This window comes from Limanda limanda, chromosome 22, assembly GCF_963576545.1.
Source record: "Limanda limanda chromosome 22, fLimLim1.1, whole genome shotgun sequence".
Classification (NCBI taxonomy): Eukaryota; Metazoa; Chordata; class Actinopteri; order Pleuronectiformes; family Pleuronectidae; genus Limanda; species Limanda limanda.
In genome coordinates this window covers 7,360,418-7,380,193 of record NC_083657.1, presented here as the reverse complement: position 1 = coordinate 7,380,193, position 19,776 = coordinate 7,360,418, and the positions used below count along the sequence as shown (strand labels likewise).

The 19,776-nt window shown below is 42.9% G+C and overlaps 1 protein-coding gene across 1 annotated transcript; it reads left to right on the top strand.

The window, feature by feature from the left end:
• The first annotated feature begins 804 nt into the window (after positions 1 to 804).
• On the top strand, positions 805 to 18,655 carry dvl2 (dishevelled segment polarity protein 2). The gene is made up of 15 exons (XM_061066316.1): positions 805 to 1,360; positions 7,301 to 7,370; positions 9,271 to 9,425; positions 11,323 to 11,432; positions 11,639 to 11,768; positions 12,329 to 12,419; positions 12,618 to 12,687; positions 12,826 to 12,965; positions 13,513 to 13,589; positions 13,681 to 13,748; positions 13,829 to 13,963; positions 14,434 to 14,565; positions 15,808 to 15,984; positions 16,236 to 16,460; positions 16,987 to 18,655. The coding sequence occupies exons 1-15, from the start codon at positions 1,200 to 1,202 to the stop codon at positions 17,541 to 17,543; spliced, it is 2,298 nt and encodes a 765-aa protein (XP_060922299.1). The 5' UTR covers positions 805 to 1,199; the 3' UTR covers positions 17,544 to 18,655.
• Positions 18,656 to 19,776: the final 1,121 nt, after the last annotated feature.

Genomic DNA, 19,776 nt, shown 5'->3' with positions numbered 1-19,776 from the left:
CATTTCCCACTGTTTGCTCAAAGTGTAATCTTCTGTTTACTTAGCCATAAAATCCTCATCCATCAAAGGACATCATTAATAAAAACATCAATCATAGACAATAGCTTATATAGTTGCACATTACGTAATTGATCATTTTGCAATTAGGGATTAATAAAATACATCGATCAATCAATCGATCTATCTATAAATGTAAATATACCGTGTAATACAATATAAATTACAAGTCTATTATTATGATATATGGTCATTTCTATGATAAATATTGATACAATTTATAGATTTAAAGATTATGATAATAATCCAAAAGTTGGAGGCTTAAGGAAAGAGCGTAAGAGGAGAGGGGGCTGCTACGTTGTTGTGTCATCCTTGAGTGCTTGTTTAGCTAAGATATTCAAAAACTTAAAAAATAAAAAGGAAGTTTCTTATCTTTATGCACATTTCCCACTGTTTGCTCAAAGTTTAATCTTATGTTTACTTAGCCATAAAATCATGATCCATCAAAGGACATCATTAATAAAAACATCAATCTAGACAATACAAATACATCGATCAATCAATCTATCTATAAATGTAAATATATCGTGTATTACCATATAAATTACATGTCTATTATTATGATATATGGTCATTTCTACGATAAATATTGTTATAATTTATACATATAAAGCTTATGATAACAATCCAAAAGTTGGAGGCTTGGGGAAAGTGCGTAAGAGGAGAGGGGGCTGCTACGTGCTGACGTCACACGCCGCGTTGGCTCGCATGCAGTGGAGAAAAAGTTTTCGGACCCCCTCCCCTGAGTGTTTTTGTTGGGGGAAAAGTAGTCGGTGGTCCGGGTCGTGTGACTGCAGCGTGTGCCCCTCGGAACCAGGGGGCAGCGGAGTGTTCGGCTCGGTGACGGCGGGACCACATCGAGCTTTTCCCGGCCGAGTTTCTCCGGTTTTCACCGCTGGAACAAACCTCCTCCTCCGGCTTTCGGACCCGAGGAAAGAAAAAAAAAAAAAAGCCCCAGTGGCCATCATCGTTTCACCTTGTTAGCCTCCGAGCTAGCTAGCGAGCTAACCCCCAATCAAAGTGGTCGTCACCTCGCCTCTCGGGGGTCTCTACTGGTTCTTCTTACGGGGGATTTAAGCGTCGGGGAACCGGGAAGGTGAGCTGGGAAAGGAGGGAGGAGAAGAGAAGGGCAAACCGCAGCGATGGCGGAAACCAAAATCATTTATCACATCGACGAGGAGGAGACGCCGTATTTGGTGAAGATCCCCATCGCTGCCGAGAATATCACTCTGCTGGATTTTAAGCAGGTCCTGAACAAACCGAACTACAAATTCTTCTTCAAGTCCATGGACCAGGACTTCGGGTGAGCAGCACTGGTTTAACCCCCCCACCCCCCCAAAGCCTGTGTGGTGTGCATGCAAAATGAAGGCTGGCAAAAGTTAGTGCAGATGCGTGGGACAAAAGTTTGGGAACAAGCCCTTAGAAAGTGTAGGAGCTCTTTAACTTTGTCTAAACCAAAAACTATCTATGCTTATTGCATAGCTTGCAAAATGATGGCTCATAAAAGTTCATATTTGGTACAGATACATGTGACAAAAGTTGGAAAACAATACTTTATAGTTCTTTAACTTGGCCTCACAAACTAACCATGCCAGTGGTTAGTGGAAAACGAGGGATTATAAAAGTTCATATTTGGTACAGATGCATTTGACAAGAGTAAGAAACCATCCCTTTTATAATGTGCCATTTTATTTCTGAATAGAAGCTTAATTTGTAACTAAGGCTGCTTAGTGGTTTGCATGTAAACTAAGGGCTGATAAAAGTTCATATTTGGTACAGATTCATGTGACAAAAGTTGGAAAACACAACTTTATAATGTGCTATAGCTTTCACAATAGAAGTTCTTTAACTTGGCCTCACAAACTAACAATGCCAGTGGTTTGGATGAAAACGAGGGATTATAAAAGTTCATATTTGGTACAGATGCATTTGACAAGAGTAAGAAACCATCCCTTTTATAATGTGCCGTTTTATTTCTGAATAGAAGCTTAACTTGTAACTAAGGCTGCTTAGTGGTTTGCATGTAAACTAAGGGCTGATAAAAGTTCATATTTGGCACAGATGTATGTGACAAAAGTTTGAAAACAATACTTTATAATGTGCCATACTTTTCACAATAGAAGTTCTTTAAACTTGGCCTAACTACAAACTAACCATGCCAGTGGTTTGGATGAAAATGAGTGATTATAAAAGTTCAGATTTGGTACAGATGCATTTGACAAAACTTTGGAAACAATCCCTCACTAATGGGCCATTTTATTTCTGAATAGAAGCTTGACTTATAACTAAGGGTGCTTAGTGGTTTGCATGTAAACTGAAGGGCTGATACAAGTTCATATTTGGTACAGATTCATGTGACAAAAGTTAGAAAACAATACTTTATAATGTGCCATTCTTTTCTCCATAAAAGATCTTTAACTTGGTCTAACAACAAACTAACCATGCCAGTGGTTTGTATTCAAAACGAGGGATTATAAAAGCTCATATTTAGTAGAGATATATGAAAACAATCCCTGAAGTATAAGCTTTTTTACTTAACCTGAATATAAACAAAGAATACTTCTGGTTTTAATGCGAATTGAGGGCTTATAAACAAGATATAGCATGAACATGACATGTATATTTTGTACAGATACATGTCACAACAATACTTTGAGTAAAAACTAACCTAGCTAATGGTTTACATACATAAAGAGGGCTGATAAAACCTGGTGGAAATCCAGTAAATGCCTGATATCTATTACAGATGCATATGATAAAAGTTGGAAAACAGTCCATTAAAATGTGCCAGTATTTTCCTAATAGAAGCACTTTACCCGAAGCTCATTTAAAAGCCAACAATAAATCTATCTTTAATAAAATGCTGGGTTTTACATGTCAAAAACTCACTGCAATCCTATCCTGTGCCCGGCTGTTGTGTATTTGTCACAGGTAATAATTTATACCAGGGACACTGAACTTGAATGACGCCCCCCGTCCCCCCCGATCCCCATTGAACACAACACACCCCTAATCACAAACAGCTAGGTTCTAATCACTGCCGATGAATATGCTGAGTGCTTCTATAAATACCGAGGGTATTTAGGCCGGGGACATTTCTCAGAAAACATCATCATTACAATGGGAGGCATTCCCTGTCCCTGCTGCCTTTCTTCGCCCTAATCCTCATCCCTCCCTCCCTCCCTCCTTCAGTCCATCATCTGGTGAAATCCTCGCCTTCTCTTTCTTTCAGGACTGAAGCCAGGGTTTTGTCTCCCCCTCTTTAACACTTTGGCCTGCTAGCCATCCATTGATTCCCTGGCTTCCTCCCGTCCCTCTCCCACCCCACCCACCCCCCTTTTCTCCTCCAGAAAGAGCTGTCTCCTCTCCTCTATCAATTAATCTTTTTTTTTCTTGTGTTGCTGCTGTGCATTTTTCCTGCAGAGGAATGCTTGTTGGTGGTTTATTCACCCAGTGAGACCCTCAGGCCTTCTGTTAAATGCATTGTAGTCTTGAATGAGCATTACGCCTGGGCTCTTTGCCTCTCTTTCCTCTTTGGATGGCACCGTGGAAACCGGTGCCAAGCTGAGCAGCAATATCAACTCTGCAACCCGGAGATGAAATGGACGAGAGGCTGTTTCACCAGGCCTTGCCCGGGCTGCCTGGCCTGGCTGCCCAACACATGGAGATCATTTCCATCTTAATGGCAGCAACATTAATAACTGACTTGTACAGATGTCTGTTTTAGAAAAGCTATTTCAAGTGACTTTTAAAGTACTTAACATCTGACTGTGGGTTATATAAAAGGATTAAACATGGGATTAAAAGCCATTTTGATCAAGTAAACATACAGATTATTGAATGAAGTGAGCTCGCCCAGACCACTACGCTGGGTTACGACATCACTTATGGCTATGGGGATTTGTTTTTTGGCTTCTGCCATATATCTGGCAAGTTTCAGACACAGTGTGATTATACTAGACAATGAAACTTATCCTGTGTAGCCCCAAAGAAGAGATCTCTGCAGCCTATACTGAGAATTTTTTGGGAAATGCACATTTCAAGTTGTAGGGGACATTTTCTAATGAATCGTTATGTTCAAACATGAGTTGGAAACTTGAAGAGATAAATTTGACAACAAATAAAAGGAAGAAAAAAAACTAAAATCATCACCAAACAACTTAAACAAGTTATTGTCTGAATAATTGCAGAATAATATTCGCTATCTGCTTTAAGATGTGCACTAAAGTCCTGACACTTTCTGGAGGGGCTGTAAATTAAACCACAGAAGTCAGAGTCAGTTGCTCTGGACATTTTCCAAACTTCTTCTACCAGTCCCCTAGTAAATTGTTGAGAATGTGAATGCGAGTTGTCCCCATTGATGAGGTTTCTAACATGCAGCAGACACAAGGCTGGAAGAACACAAAAATATAAGGATGACAAAGAGGTGTCGTACCTGAAAAAGAGGCAGATTAAAGTGTCAACTTGGAAATACAATGAGATTTGAGAGGTTTTGAGGATGTATGTGTGTAATTGAGCTGTAAACCAAACACGCTACTTCTGCATCATTCTAAGCATCTAGCTCAAATAATCTCCTCCGGTATTCTTCATATGTTCAGGGCAAAGTCCAGAGAATGTCTGAAACTGACATAACATGCGAAACCGGAGGAATACAAATACCTCAGGATTAAAATGAGGTGTTATGTGCTTAGAATGAGCTGACAAAGATGTCAACATGGAAAGATAACAAGACTCTAGAGCTTGTGGCGATAAGGACTGACGCCAGTGTAGATTATTTGTAATCAGAACATTCTTCCCACAATTTGCTCCATTTCAATGTTGTTTCTATGGACGGACAATGTTTCTGATTAGAAAACTGAACATTATAACCTTTATGAAGATTTGACTCAGACTACATTACTTTTACTAGGTCTACACAGTTGACTGACAACTGCGTAAACTGTGATGCTAATATCTTCAACCGTTACGAGGCGTCTAATGGTCTCAATTATTCAAACTTGACGAGCCCCACCACAGTCACCAGTGTCATTTCCTGTCAGATTTGGAGCCTGTCCCTGTGTAACTGGACGTTATTACGTTAAGACTCCGCTCGGCCCGAAAGTGAGCACAGCACGTCAGTGTTTTTCCAAAGGCAAAAAATGTCCACATCTCAAAAGCGCCACTCGTGCCAAACTCTGTCCGCAGAGCGAGTTAAAGTCTTTCAACGCCAACATGGCCGAACATTTCCCTTTTTTATTTTTTGTCTTTTAGATCGCACAGCCTCACATCTCAAGCCCTCATTTGAATAAATCTCCAGCTGAGTTCGGATGAAACCGTTTCAAACATAGCTCGGAGTCAGCTGTCCAATCAAAGCAGGGACGTTTTCTCTCTCTCTCTCTCTCTCTCTCTCTCTCTCTCTCTCTCTCTCTCTCTCTCTCTCTCTCTCTCTCTCTCTCTCTCTCTCTCTCTCTCTCTCTCTTCCCCCCCCCCCTGCCTCTTCTTCTCCGACCCAGGAGAGGAGTGTGTAATAGTGTATGTTTTCATTTGCCCTGGTACGAGGCCAGCTGTCGAGAAGAGCTGTGTGTGTGGCAGTAGGGGGGGAGTGGGGGGTGTTCATGGAGCAAAGGAGCCCAGCACCGATGCTGGGAACCAGGGACTGGACAGAGGCCATTTGCTGGGTTTCTGGGGTTGTCCACGGGGAGAAGGAAGAAGAGAAGGAGTGGGCTGGTCTTCACTAAGAAGTTATTGGATATTCTGCTGGGTTCCTTTGGCTGGTTGGGGGTCGGGGGGGCGCTCAGCGAGTTGTTTCACTAAGATTAATTGTAAGAAATGAGATGCGGTGGTGGGTGTGAGGAATTTAATGGTATCAAGGGAACTGGGGAGAAGGGAAGTGGGGGGGAGAGAGAGAGTTTTAAAGTTAAACCCAACTGGACTCAGCGTATTCCAGCGCTCCTTGTGCATTGTTTGAGGTATTCCAGAGTGTGCGTCAAATAATCATCTGCGGTCACTTGTTTGTTTGGAGGGCCGAGGAATGAAGACAATTACACTCTCAGGAGAAGAATGTTGCATGTGTTCATCCGCCGTGGAGGTGCAGTCTCTCGCGGCGTATAAGGAGGAGGAGGAGGGGGGAATATTTGTTTGCTAGCTTGACATTCAGTAGCCGTACACGCCGTCCTGAAACCTCCACAGCAGCTCCCCTCCGGTGCCCACAACAGTCTGGCCGTATGCTAACACTCGCCCCACAAAAACCCGGCTCTCAGCAGCTGCTTACCAAAGCCTAGTGGAGCTTGACCAAGTCTAACACGCAGGAAAAGGGAGGTTGTCAGATGAAGCTGGGAAAACAAAGCTTTTGAAGGTTTCCTGGAGAAGTCTAGCGGCCTCTCAGTGGAACTCGTACCCGGCCCCTGTCCAGACAAAACTTCTCTGACAATGTCTTGGCAGACAGCGACTGGGGGATAACACAGCTGAAGCCCAATGTTTGTCTTTCTGACAACCTTTAAGGAGCTCTGTCCCACGTAGAGCCCGGGTTATGTTTGCTTACATATTTAGTGACCGGGTTGTGTAATTTGCACGGAGGCATAAAAGCAGTAAAAGTGTGTTTGTTTAGCTCGTCGCCGAGAGGGAAGAAATCTCATTACGTCTCTCACATTCCAGAGGAAGCAAATTGGTTTAATTTGTTCTTTTGTTTGATATTGGCTCCGCTGAGTCATGTCTTCAGGGGCGTGGGTGGTCTTATGGTAATAATATCCGAGTATAATCCCAGTCATGTAATTGTACATTCATAACTAAGAGATGTTGTGTTAATGATGCAAATTGAAGCTGAATGGTTGTTGTTTTTGTTTACAACACAGCACGTAGTAAAAGACAGAAAAGTACAAATGATTAGTTAAACAATATCAAGATACCGGTGTAATAAGCAAGTACAACAAAACATAAATATAAAATTGTTCTTGAGTTGTCTGCTTTTGTGTTATTTGTGACATACTGGTCATTTATAGCCACTTTATCCACACACCAAAAAAGAAAATCTCAAATAAGTCTGGTATTTGATTTATTTCAGCCGTATACATTTTATGTGATGTGTCAGCAATGTAAACCATTTAAGTCTCCTGCAGTTTTACCTTTTTCTTTATGACTACACTAAATCCAAGGTACAGTTTCCCCTCCTTCATTCCTCCACTCGGCTGTACCATCCAGACACCACACACCATGCCAAAAGAACAATTCATACGTCCTAAACCTCGCTCTGTCTCTGTTTTTTCAGGGTGGTGAAAGAAGAGATTTCTGATGACAGTGCCAAGTTGCCATGTTTCAACGGCAGAGTGGTATCATGGGTAAGAAATAATAAACCTGTTGCATATTTCTCATACAAGCCGGAATGGGAGCTTTCTAGATTTCACTGGTGAGCATTGTTCCACACAGGCCCTTTTTTCCAGCCGAGGTTTTGACTTGTCACTGTAGGAAAGACCCTGATGTTCCTGATAACATTAAAAATGTGTCTATTCTTTTCAACAATCCAAATAATGTGGAGTAAATTGGGTAAACCGGTGTTTTCCCCAGTGTGATACATCAAAATGACTTCTGTAAAAAAAAGGCCTCTGCAGACCTCTCAGCCCCTCTCAGACCAATGCTCTCGTCTAATGAGCAGCAATAAAATAGGAGTAATTAAAGTTCAGACTTAGGTCGCGGAATAAGCATAATTGCATATCGTGCAGCAGCCTCAGTGTTTTGTTGTGCAGGCTTGCTTCAGGAGAAGTATTTGATAAAGAATGTGTTTGGAAAAAATGCTTGGAAACAGTGGGAAGCCTGAGAGAGACGAGAGAAAACATCTATGAGAAAGTTCGGTAGCCAATAGCAATCACTGTCCGTTCATCGTCATCTGAGTCTTTCATCGTGCTCCTGTTTAGTTACCTCCAGTGTTTGTTATGCTTTCGTTGCAGTTTTTCTGTCTGTCAGTTTGCAGGATTACACAAACACTACCCCACCCTTCCACATAGTTTCTAGTAAATCCGCTCCCTAGTTTTTCACATAATCCTGCTGACAGACATGCAAACGAAAGGAGGCAGAGGAAATGATTTACAAAAAAGGAAAATATTTTATGTCTAAGGACAGACAATTGTGTCGTTGTTGATTTGAGGTGAAGCTATTCTCTCAAACACAATAATTGAAGGTTCTTTTTAAGCCACGTTTGTTTTTTGTGCGATGTGTGTTTCTCTCATTGCGATAATCTATACCCGAGCATGCAAGCTCCGAGCACCGCTGCCTGTTACAATACAGTGAACTGCCAGGTAGGGTTTTCATTCTTTCCATGTCTGGAGTTGTTGTACCCCACCCAGCAGGTTACATCTGAATGCGAGACAAAAACATGGGGACTTGGCTCCGATAAGCAGGTTTGAGTCCAAAGCATCTGTTAAGTGCATAAGAACGAGGGAAGTTTTTAAAAGGAGAGGCGAACAAAGCTCTGAGACCAGGGGGACTGATATGTGATCTGCACACCGAGGCGGCCGGAGGGATCCCAGAAGACGAGTGTTTCGCTGTCACGTAGCCATTAGTGGGGAGGGAAAGGGCTGTGAGGGCCTCGGAAAGCAGGGTGAGAGTCAGTCTGCGAAGGCTGATGGACTCCATTTGGTTGAATTGTTATGACAGGTAATGCTAAGCGTGTTTATATAAAGTCTGGAAAGCACAAAACCTTCAAAAACATGGAAAGAACAGTGTAATAACGCAGGCGTTTCAAAGTGCTCTGCAGTGATTTGTTGATAAAATGCATGGATTTTAATAACATCTCCAGCTTCCGTATTTTAGTCAAATCATTTTATCTCATTTTAACTTAGTTGATTATTTTTGTGGTTCACGTAATGGATTCTGTGTGATTTCTCCGCCTAATTGTTGCTATGTGTGACTCTGTTTGTGTGTGCACGTTTGTGGGCACTTTTGTTGTATAATGGAGAGAGACAGGTTAAGTGTAGGATAGCGTTTCGTTATGCCCTTGAGACGTCCAGCTGAAAAGAGTGCAGTGTTTGTGTGTCAAAGTAATTGACATCTTAGCCGTTTCCCCTCCCTGTACCCTCGACCTCCTTCCTACTCCTCCTTTCATTCCTCTCGATTTCTCACCCTTTCTCCTCGCTGTCCCCAGTTTGTGCCGCTTTGCATTCTCCACGAACATCCTTTCCTTTTCCTCACTACTTTTCACCCTGTCTCTCTTTTACTTTTTTTGTTTTTGTCCTTCTTTTTCAGTTGGTATCTTCCGACTCTCCAGCAGCAGAGCCTCCGGTGGCGGTGGTCCCCCCTGTGGAAACGACTACCCAGCCGTCGCCCCCTCCTCCGCCCCTGCCTCCCCCACCTGTAGAGAGGACAGGGGGCATCGGGGATTCCAGACCACCCTCCTTCCAGTAAGCATTACACCAATACTCGTTTCAGGCACTTCCTGCACAATTACCCAGAGAGGAGTATCACAAGGCTAAACACCTTCTCAAAACCGGAAAACTTACTTAACATACACCCATGCTTCTCACATAGCTGTAATGTAAGTACTGTATCACTTACCTGAATATCTCATTCACTCTCATAATCAGGTTACAAGAAGAATAAAAAGAATACTGCAGCTCATTTAAACCCGATCTTAGCTGGGGCCGCCCTTGTGATTATGACCAGCTCAGCTAGCAGCTCTTTCAAAACACTTAACACCAACAGTCAGATTTTTAAAATCTTGTCATACATAGTTAAATATTTAACATGTTAAAAAGGATTCCTGGATCAGCACCAAAGTTTAACGGGATCTTACATCTAGTATCTAAGTCCGTCCACTAGTTTTTGCATAATCCTGCGAACTAACTAACAGACAAACCAAACGAAAACGTATCCTCCCTGGCGAAGTGAGGAAATGTATTACTGTAATTTCAGCATGGCCTGTTAAGTCCAAAACAAACTAATTAAATAGCTTTTTACCACAGCTCTAAAGTTCCTCCTGAAACTATGTTGTCTGGAGCTCATAACGTTTGGTTTAGGGGTCGTCGGGAGTTCACACACATCAGTGTAACATCTCATTAAGGCCGCAGTCCCCCCCCTCATTCACTTGCGTTGGACCTGTCTGTCTCCTTTGGCTTCTGGAGTTTGGCCTGATCAAATTTCAAATCAAACTATGTCTTTTTAACGTCACTAAATCTGTGGTTTGCAGCTGCTGGAGAAGTAACCACACTCGTTATTATTTCCTGTGCTGGTTCGACACTGTAGCTTATAGTGGAAAGTTTAATGTAATTCTACTAATTACAGGGTCTGCAAATGGCTGATTGTGTAAAGTATTTCTCTTTAGCTTGCTTTCCTCATGAACAAACTGTCTACCTGTGAAATTAGCTAAATTGTTGGCGTGTGCATGTTGCTGAGGTCTGCTGCCACATGTGGCTTTACTGGGACATTTGCTTGGTGCTGTACTCGTATTGGCCTCTTACCAGTTGTGGATTGGGAAACATTGAAGATCTACTCACTCTACTGGATTTCTGCACATTAAAACAGCCTGCAGACATTTTTAATTAAAATCAGTCAAACATTGATGCAGAATGCTGAGTGTGTCTTTACGGGATACAACAAACAATTTGTCCCTGCTGCTTTTAGTCTGATGTGTGACTTCAAGCTAAATGTTTGATTTTGATGTCTTTAGTTCAACTGGTACTTGACAGCATGAGGAGGAGATTAAATCACACACAGCTGCAGAAATGTCAAAGATGACGTGTCTCAAGATTTATTTTCGTTGTGGTCGGCGATGTAATAACGAGTCTGGGCGACATCACAACTCCACCAAACCAGCACAAATACCCACTTTATGTCCTCATCATTAAAATCACTCCAAGTCAAAAACTGAACTTGATCTTTATGGTCTTCACACGTGAAGCCGTGCTCACACTTGACAGGTTAATAAGCAGTCAGTCATCTGATCTGTTCAGGTTCAGCCACAAGAGGCCAACGTTTCAGTTTCAGACCATCTCTGAATTCCGTGTAATTTGATCTCGTAGTGTCAGACCTTATAGTTTAACAAGAACTGCACTGAAGTGACAAGTGAAACTGGATCCACATTGTCTATAAAACTGAGGTTTTATCACAAGTGCTATTGAATCAGCTCTTCTCTTTTAAGACTTGACAGTTTGCAAAGTGTTAAAAAGACAACACACCTGAATCGCTGAGGGAACATGTTGTACTGTGGATTAGGCAGAAAGTGTTTGGAGTACTCCTAAATTAAAAGGTAATTGGTTGTTGTTTTCTCTAATTCCCGTGCTCCTGTTTCCTCTTTCACAGTCCCAACGCCACCGGCAGTGTGGAGACTTTGGACGACCAGACCGAAACTGAGTCTGTAGTTTCTTTTAGGAGAGAGAGGCCTCGCCACAGAGAGGGCATGGAGCAACATGGTGAGAATCACAACATCACAGTGCAGATGAAAAATGCTGCTTTAGGATGGAGCTCAAATCAAGATCTGGCCCCACTCCCAACATCCAAACACTGAATAGATTGAGATTTAATCACGGAATGTCGAGAAGCAAAGAATGCGTAAAAAAAATATTGACTCCAGAAACATGAAAATTCACGGCGTGTGTCTGCTCCTGTGGTGTCCCAGGGCCTCGTTTGAATGGCCAGAGTCGTCTGGAGCGCCACCTGGCCGGGTACGAGAGCTCCAGCACGGTGATGAGCAGCGAGCTGGAAACCACCAGCTTCTGTGACTCTGAGGACGATGACACCATGAGCAGGTGAGAGGAGAGTTCACTGAGAAAGATGAAAAGCAGCGTTTATTAAGGAATTCAATCTCCAAGTCGTTTAAGTTTATTCAGGAGATGTAGTCTGAATTATGTTTCTGTAAATTGTCATTTTAAAGTCTGCTGAGACTACACTACTTAACATTTAACTTTGCATACATTTAAAAATCATTTTCTCCGTGCATCCATGTGCTAAGTTGAAAAACACTATTTTTAATTAAAGCTTGTCTGTAATAGTTTCTAAAAAGAAGATGACTGTTTTTGCTTTGGCCAGCTTTAATAATATAAGCTGATTGTCTCTGGACTATGTGGCAATATAGATCTGATGTATTTACACTCTTGTGTCTCCAGTTTAAAACCCTCTAGTAGCCAGTTGAGCTGTTTTTCACGTGTGTTCTTATTCTATTTAACTGCTCACGAGTCCCCAGTTAACCTCCTCATTATCTTACTGGGTTTCACACACAAATAGCACAACACAAAAGGGGGGACGGAAACACGGCTATAAAAAGTTTTACATCTGACCTCTCCCCTCCTGTTGACCCTTGAACTTGTAGGTTCAGCAGTGCAACAGAGCAGAGCACAGCCTCCAGGCTTCTCAAGCGGCACCGTCGACGCAGGAAACAGCGCCCTCCACGCCTGGAGAGGGTAAGTACTTGAGCCTGACATTTTTCCAATGTTTTATGGGGGATGTGGGGTTAATGTATTTCTTGTGACTGCCCCCTGCTGTTCCACGCTGAATCAAGAATTCTTAGAGGGGGAGCTTTCTAACAGATTGCTGTCAGATGTATGCCAGTGAATTTGTAAGCAGATTTCATGGTTTAATTTCCTGTCTTTCATCTCCAGGCCTCGTCCTTCAGCAGCGTGACAGACTCCACCATGTCCCTGAACATCATCACCGTCACTCTCAACATGGGTCTGTGAACTCCAAATCTATTCTTGAGTGTTTATAGGAAGTTGCCAAATATTTAACTTTTTAGTTGAAAATTTTGGACTTTCTTCTTGACAAATGTGAGCATAGCATTGACATTATTCAAATTTCTTAAAAATGTAGAGAAGTACAACTTCTTGGGCATCAGCATTGTGGGTCAGAGCAATGAAAGAGGTGACGGAGGCATCTACATTGGCTCCATCATGAAGGGAGGAGCGGTGGCTGCAGACGGACGCATTGAACCCGGTGACATGCTGCTGCAGGTGAGCATTTACATTACATTACATTTCATTTAGCTGATGCTTTTATCCAAAGCGGCTTAAAATAAGTGACTTGGGCTTAACACATAATGAAATCATATTTTGTGAAAACGTCACTCAGGAACACAAGCAAGTCCAGTCGCCTTCGTACACTTGTACAACTTCTGAAAAACATAAGGAAGAAACAGATTTTGTCTGTTTTTAAATACAAACTTGAGACCTTCCTGCACTGGGATCACACCAGACGCTACGTCCATTAACATGTTGACCCACTGACCCATGAGAACTCTAAGTAGTTATTTTTACATTATTACACGAGTACTCATGAGTTTGACTTTACACATTCTCAAACTCGGCTATCATTCGGATCTCAACTACACGTGTAATCATGACAGCATCTTGAAAACCTCAAAACTGCCTCTGACCCAGTTTTCCTTGATGAGACAAACACACGAGAGGAAAGCAGCACCAGCTACACTGTTGTGACTGGTAAAAATTAAGTTAGTGCTTGTCTGCGGAGTAAAATCTTTTTCTTGTGCCTTTTCTCAAGGTGAACGACATTAACTTTGAAAACATGAGTAACGACGATGCGGTACGAGTGCTGAGAGAGATCGTTCACAAGCCTGGGTGAGTCTCCTGCTCTCCTATATCGAAAGTGATAGAATCAACATTATCGTAATTAGATTTTTAACTTGGAGGATTTTGTTTTCCTTTCCAGACCCATCATCCTCACAGTGGCTAAGTGCTGGGACCCGTCTCCTCAGGGCTACTTCACTCTGCCTCGCAGTGAGTCCCACTCTGCCTCACACACAGTTTATCTCTTATTGGTGTCAGTGAGTTTCTTAACCTCCTTTCTGCCCGTCTAGATGAACCGATCCGACCCATCGACCCAGCAGCGTGGGTCAGCCATTCTGTGGCTATGACCGGGGCCTACCCTCCCTACCCAGGCAGCTCCTCCCTCAGCACCATCACTTCCTCCTCCTCCGTCACTGAGACTGAACGTGAGAGCCTCTTCCAGTGTTCCTCTCCCTTCCTGTGCGCTGTAACCGACCCCTCCTCTTTATTCTCAGCTCTTTCACATCCATAGAATCTTCTCATAAAACTGTATCCAATGCTAAACCGAGCCAAGTTCCTTTGTCGGCCTGTCGTGGTTTCGGCTTGACTGATGGTCGTTATTGTAAAGTATCTTTTTCCTCTTTCTGTTTCTGTCTTCCATCTCTCTCGTGTAATGACATTGGCACAGGACTCGTCTTTCACATCTGTTTTCCGAACTTTTCCGCCGACGCCGCTTGAATGCGATGTGATAAATGATGTCTCCTGCTTTTGATCTTCTCTTCAAAGTTCTACTCCTCGCCGCCTTGCTTTGACCCAGTTCTGATTTCGTCTCTCCGCCGTTCCTTCATTTATTCTTTCACATCTGCACTTCTTCCTCTTCAGATTTCCTAACGTGCTCCTCCCTCTCTTCCTCCAGGTTTTGACGACTTCAACTTATCACTACACTCTGACATGGCTTCGGTTGCGAAGGCCATGGCCTCCCCGGAGTCCGGTCTGGAGGTCCGGGACCGCATGTGGCTAAAGATCACCATCCCCAATGCTTTCCTCGGTAAGACCAAAAAAAAGTGGGCGGGGGAACCAGGGCAAAAAAGAGAGGACATTAACTTCCCGAACACTCTGTGCTTCGAGGAATTTTACAGGGCAGCCATTATGTTCACAGAATTAAAGCCGTGTGACTTGTGGGAGGAAAAAAAGAAACCTCAAGAACTAATGTGAGCGCCTGTGTTGACTGAAAACATCTGTTAAATTGGAATCACCTGCAACAGAATCACAAGAAGTAATTACATGAACCACGTTTGCAACATTTAGTTTTTGGGGGAAGTTTTGAGTTGTATGCAACGTCTGATTTTACATTTATTTTCATTTTTTATTAAAGTAATAATCCAGCCGCTTATAGTTGCTCAGACAGGCAGATCAGATGTTTTCTTTGAGAATGTCATAGGCGTTAACTCAGCTGCTCATTTAGAGGGTTTGTTGTGTCTGTAAAATTTTTAATGATGCCAAATTCTCTTTGAAGGTGTTGCATGGTTACCGACTTTACTCACAAAGTATCATGGGAACAACAGACTCAACCTGCCACCCAGTGCATTTAAATGATACTGTTTTTGCTGCGATAAAAACAGACTGAAGGGGATGTCTTTCATATTTTTTTGTTATGTAATCCTAGATTTGATCACACAAATCTGATTTGTACTGCTACCAATTAACTGAGTAGAACACATTTTTTGGATGTTGCTCTCTGCTGCTGAACCTGTGCTTCATTACACATTAAGTACAGGATCACCCCCTTTAAATCGGACTCTGCTGTTTGGTAGTGGCTGCCTGCGATTGGGATGTCACAATACCAAAACTTTAGTAGTAGTTAGTAGATAACAATACCATGAAATTTCTACGATTCTCAATATCCAATTCGATACTATGTGAAAAAAACAAAACAATAAATCCCATTTACTTCAGCACACACTCCTTTTATACAAAATATTTTAACATACAAAATACAACAGTGGCTATGTAATAAATGAAAAGAAAATATTTAACATTATAAAAGAGTGGCATGTAGGAAAAATATCATATTATTTCAGTGTCGAAATATATATTAGGAGGGTGAGCACCTTCACAAACCAGCCATGAATGTCAGAGCGGCCCATCCAGGAAGTGCACAGACCACAGTTTAACACTAGAGGGCGCCCAGCACTAATACTCTGTCATCAGTATGTGAAATACATGTTTTAACTCCTTTGGGATGAGTAAACTTCTCTCATCTTCTCTACCTTGTCTCTGCGTCCACCAGGCTCAGACGTGGTGGAGTGGCTGTTCCATCACATCGAGGGATTCCAGGACCGCCGTGAAGCCAGGAAGTACGCCAGCAACCTCCTGAAGGCCGGCTTCATTCGACACACCGTCAATAAGATCACCTTCTCCGAACAGTGCTACTACGTGTTCGGAGACTTGAGCGACTGTGAGAACTGTGAGTTACAGACCCAGCTGAGTTCAATCTGCTTAGTGTTGGTCCTTATTCAGATTTTGCACACTGGCTTATTGAGGCCACTCCGGCTGTTGAAATGTCACAATATTGTGACATTTTGGTTATGGAATGATTCAAATTTTATTCTGTCACAAAAACTAGGGGGAAAAAACTGAAAGGAGCATGTTGTTTCTGTAGAAGTAGTATAATTTATTCCCATTTATCAATTTTCCTCCCTCTCCTCTCCCACCCAGACATGGCCAATCTGTCGCTGAACGACAATGATGGCTCCAGCGGCGCCTCGGACCAGGACACTTTGGCCCCCTTGCCCCTCCCTGGGGCCTCCCCGTGGCCCATGATGCACACCTTCCCCTATCAGCCCTACCCCACACATCCCTACTCCAGCCAGCCGCCTCCCTACCACGAGCTCACCAGCTACAGCTACGCCCCCGGCAGCACCGGCAGCCAGCACAGTGAAGGTGAGAACAGGCTGTGATCGGCTGAGACGCATGTTGTGTCTTTGATCGCCTTCTCTGATTACACATCTGAAGTTCCCGTTTCAAAGGCACTGTAATTGTAAACAGTTGTGTAATGTGCTCAGTGGTTCTTGATGGTATCAGGATTATTTATAAAATACACTGTTGAGTTGCATTTGTAAATTTGTAGGATCAAGTCTTTTTGAACCCATACTGGGAACTAAAAGTCAGGATATCTAGACTTTTATTGCCTTTCTATCGTTAAATGTTGAATCTGTCTTTTAAGAGTCCTCCAACTTTTTGGAACTGCAGTATTAAATAGCAAGAGTACCATTTATAAACCATTCACAAGCCACTTTGTTGTAAGAAGTCCAGAAGAACAAAGGATAAGTGGATTTTGTGGAAAAGATCATGTTCAGTTTGGGGCTTTTTAGCATCTAATCTTTATGTAAAGGATTGTTAAGTTTCTACCATTGCAGCTGTTTTGGACAGTGTTTTCCTTCTAAAACACGTTTTCTGTTGACCGCAGGGAGCCGAAGCAGCGGATCGACAAGAAGCGAGGGCGAGCGACGTCGTAACAATAAAGGTCCCGGCAGCACTGTGGGTGGGGGGGAGAAATCTCCCTCCGGCGTTGTCGGAGAAGGGGGCGGGGCCGACTCGCGCTCAGGCAGTGGCAGCGAATCAGAGTACTCCACCCGCAGCAGCCTGCGGCGAGGCCACAGTGCTGCGCCCAGCGAGCACAGCCACGCCTCCTCCCAGCGCTCGCACCATCACCGTATCCCCCAGCCCCCCCACATGTCTCCCTACCCGCCGGGCATCATGCCCTACAACCCCATGATGGTGATGATGGTGCAGCAGCATCCGCACGCGGCCATGGCAGCCGCTCACGGTCTCCCTCACCCGCAGCAAATGCCCCAAGCCATGCTCCAAGGTTTACCTCTGCCCCCTTCCTCCACTCCGGGGGGACCTCCCGGCGCCCCGCCCACCCGGGACCTCGGTTCGGTACCGCCGGAGCTGACGGCATCACGCCAGTCATTCCATCTGGCCATGGGCAACCCCAGCGAGTTCTTTGTGGATGTCATGTAGTCGTTCAGTCTGTGTTGAGTGACAATTCATGTGAAGTTAGTGTGCGGTTCCCACTTGTTTTTGACGCGGATCTGAGCTCGCAAGTTCCTATTGGATGAGGGGCGCTTGTTACAACATTGGTGAAAACAGGGTTTAACATTGACAAAGACACTATGACAATATTAGAGGATAATTAATGGTCCGACTAGATTTATTCACAACGTCCAGTCTCATTCAAAATCATGAAATAACTCCTAAATCCACAAAGACCAGTTTTTAATCCCTTTTTAATGAGCTTGTTGGAGCAAACTCTCAGTAAAGTTTCCGAGTGCCTGCCAGAGCTGCTTCGCACTCTGCTTATTTCAATCCAAATATATTTTAGGAGGGTGAGCACCTTCACAAATCAGCCATGAATGTCAGAGCGGCCCATCCAGGAAGCGCACAGACCACAGCTTAACACTAGAGGGCGCCCATCACACGGTGTACTTGAAAAGGATTCAATCCTGTACATAGATCTGGATCATATTCGCCAGAGTCGTTGGCGGCACCGGAGTTTATCAAGTGCCTTACTCATCTTCACTCTCCCAAGTACATAGAAACAACTCCTCTTGTTCCAGCATTGTTTGACAATGAACTCTCTGTATATATCTACTACTCCAATGTAAATGCAATAATACAGAACAGCAAGCTCTAATGTGAAAAGAAAAATAGGTCCAAATATGTCAGGTGAACTTGTGTTTAGTAATCACTGTCTAGGCCTAGTCTTCAAATAAACATGTATTGTGAGGAGTGTTTGTGGTCTGGGACTGTCGAGGCTTTACGGTACTAGTCAGTGGAGATGAGATACTGAAAGCGGTACTTTTTGATTACATACAGTGTACATCTTAAGTAACTGTGATCCAAATGCCCCCGGCTCCCCGTGCTTATTTTTATGTTACTGACTTGCATTATTCGCCTATTTCATTTTTTGTATGAGTGACTATATAAATCATTTTTAACCCAACTATTAAGGTGCTAAATGAAGAGTCAACATTTAAGAAAAAAAGAAAGGATGACATTTTGACAGTGTCACATTGTTTGATTTCATTTTGCCACCTCTGTTTGTGTATTTGAGAATAAATTTGATACTCGCACTCTGGTCAGATTTCAGTTTGTATGAAATATTTGCCTCTCAAACAGCCAGAAACATGTAAACACAGGTTGGTTATCAAGGACACTGGCTGTTGACTGTTGTTCAAGGTTCATCATTGCAACTGACCTATCAGGTGGATGGAAAATGACCAGAAACACTTTAAGCAATCAATTTAAACCAGGTATTTGTTACCACTTGAGCCAATGAGCTGTTGCATTGTATAAAAACAAGTTAATTATTTCATCTCTCTGCGCCCATGTTTCATTTTGTTCTACTCCCACATGTTCACAGACATCTTTAAACTGTCAGAGCGGCCAAATGGCCACTAAATGCAAAATAGCAGGCTTCCTGTTGCGTTTTTCAAATTGCACCCAAAGACTTTTTGTTTGTCTGGTCATGATACACCTGTGGATCGATTATTTTGAAGATCGGTCAATGTGAACACGTACCGGGGGTCTCTGGGGGCACCGTTGAGCCATTTTGCCACGCCCATTAAAGATTCCTCCACAATACCTACATTTTCACCACTTTCTCTAACTTTCTGCAAATTTTTGTAAGAATTTGAGCATGTTAAAGCCCTCAAAATTTGCCTGAATAATAACTAGTTTATGGGAACAATGTCATTTTATTTGATCAGCTTAGGCTGGAAACTAGTGGGTTATTCTCTAACAATAGGTTTTTAAAGCATGTTAAATCATCCAGTATCTAAAATCCAAAAATATAAAAGTAACTTTTAAGTAAGGCTGTCAAATATATATTTAGTAAAGTAGAAAATACAAAGGTTTTCTCTGAAATGTGTATCAAAAGCAGCATAGAATGATACAGACACACACACACAATAATTTGTCCATCTTCTTAGTGTGCTTAGTTTCTCAGGTGACTTGGCAGGTGGTGTGGCCTAGTTGGTAGAGTGGTTGTTCTTCAACATGAAGGTTGAAAAGCACATTTTCACCACTTTCTAATTCTCTGCAAATTTTTTTAAGAATTTGAGTTAAAAGCTACGGAGCCCCCCAGGGGACATGGGAAGAAAAAAAATGATGGGTGAAAAAAAAAAAAAAGGACGGACTTTCTCGAGATCTCGGGATACTTATCTCGAGATCTCGAGATACTTTCTGACTGCAG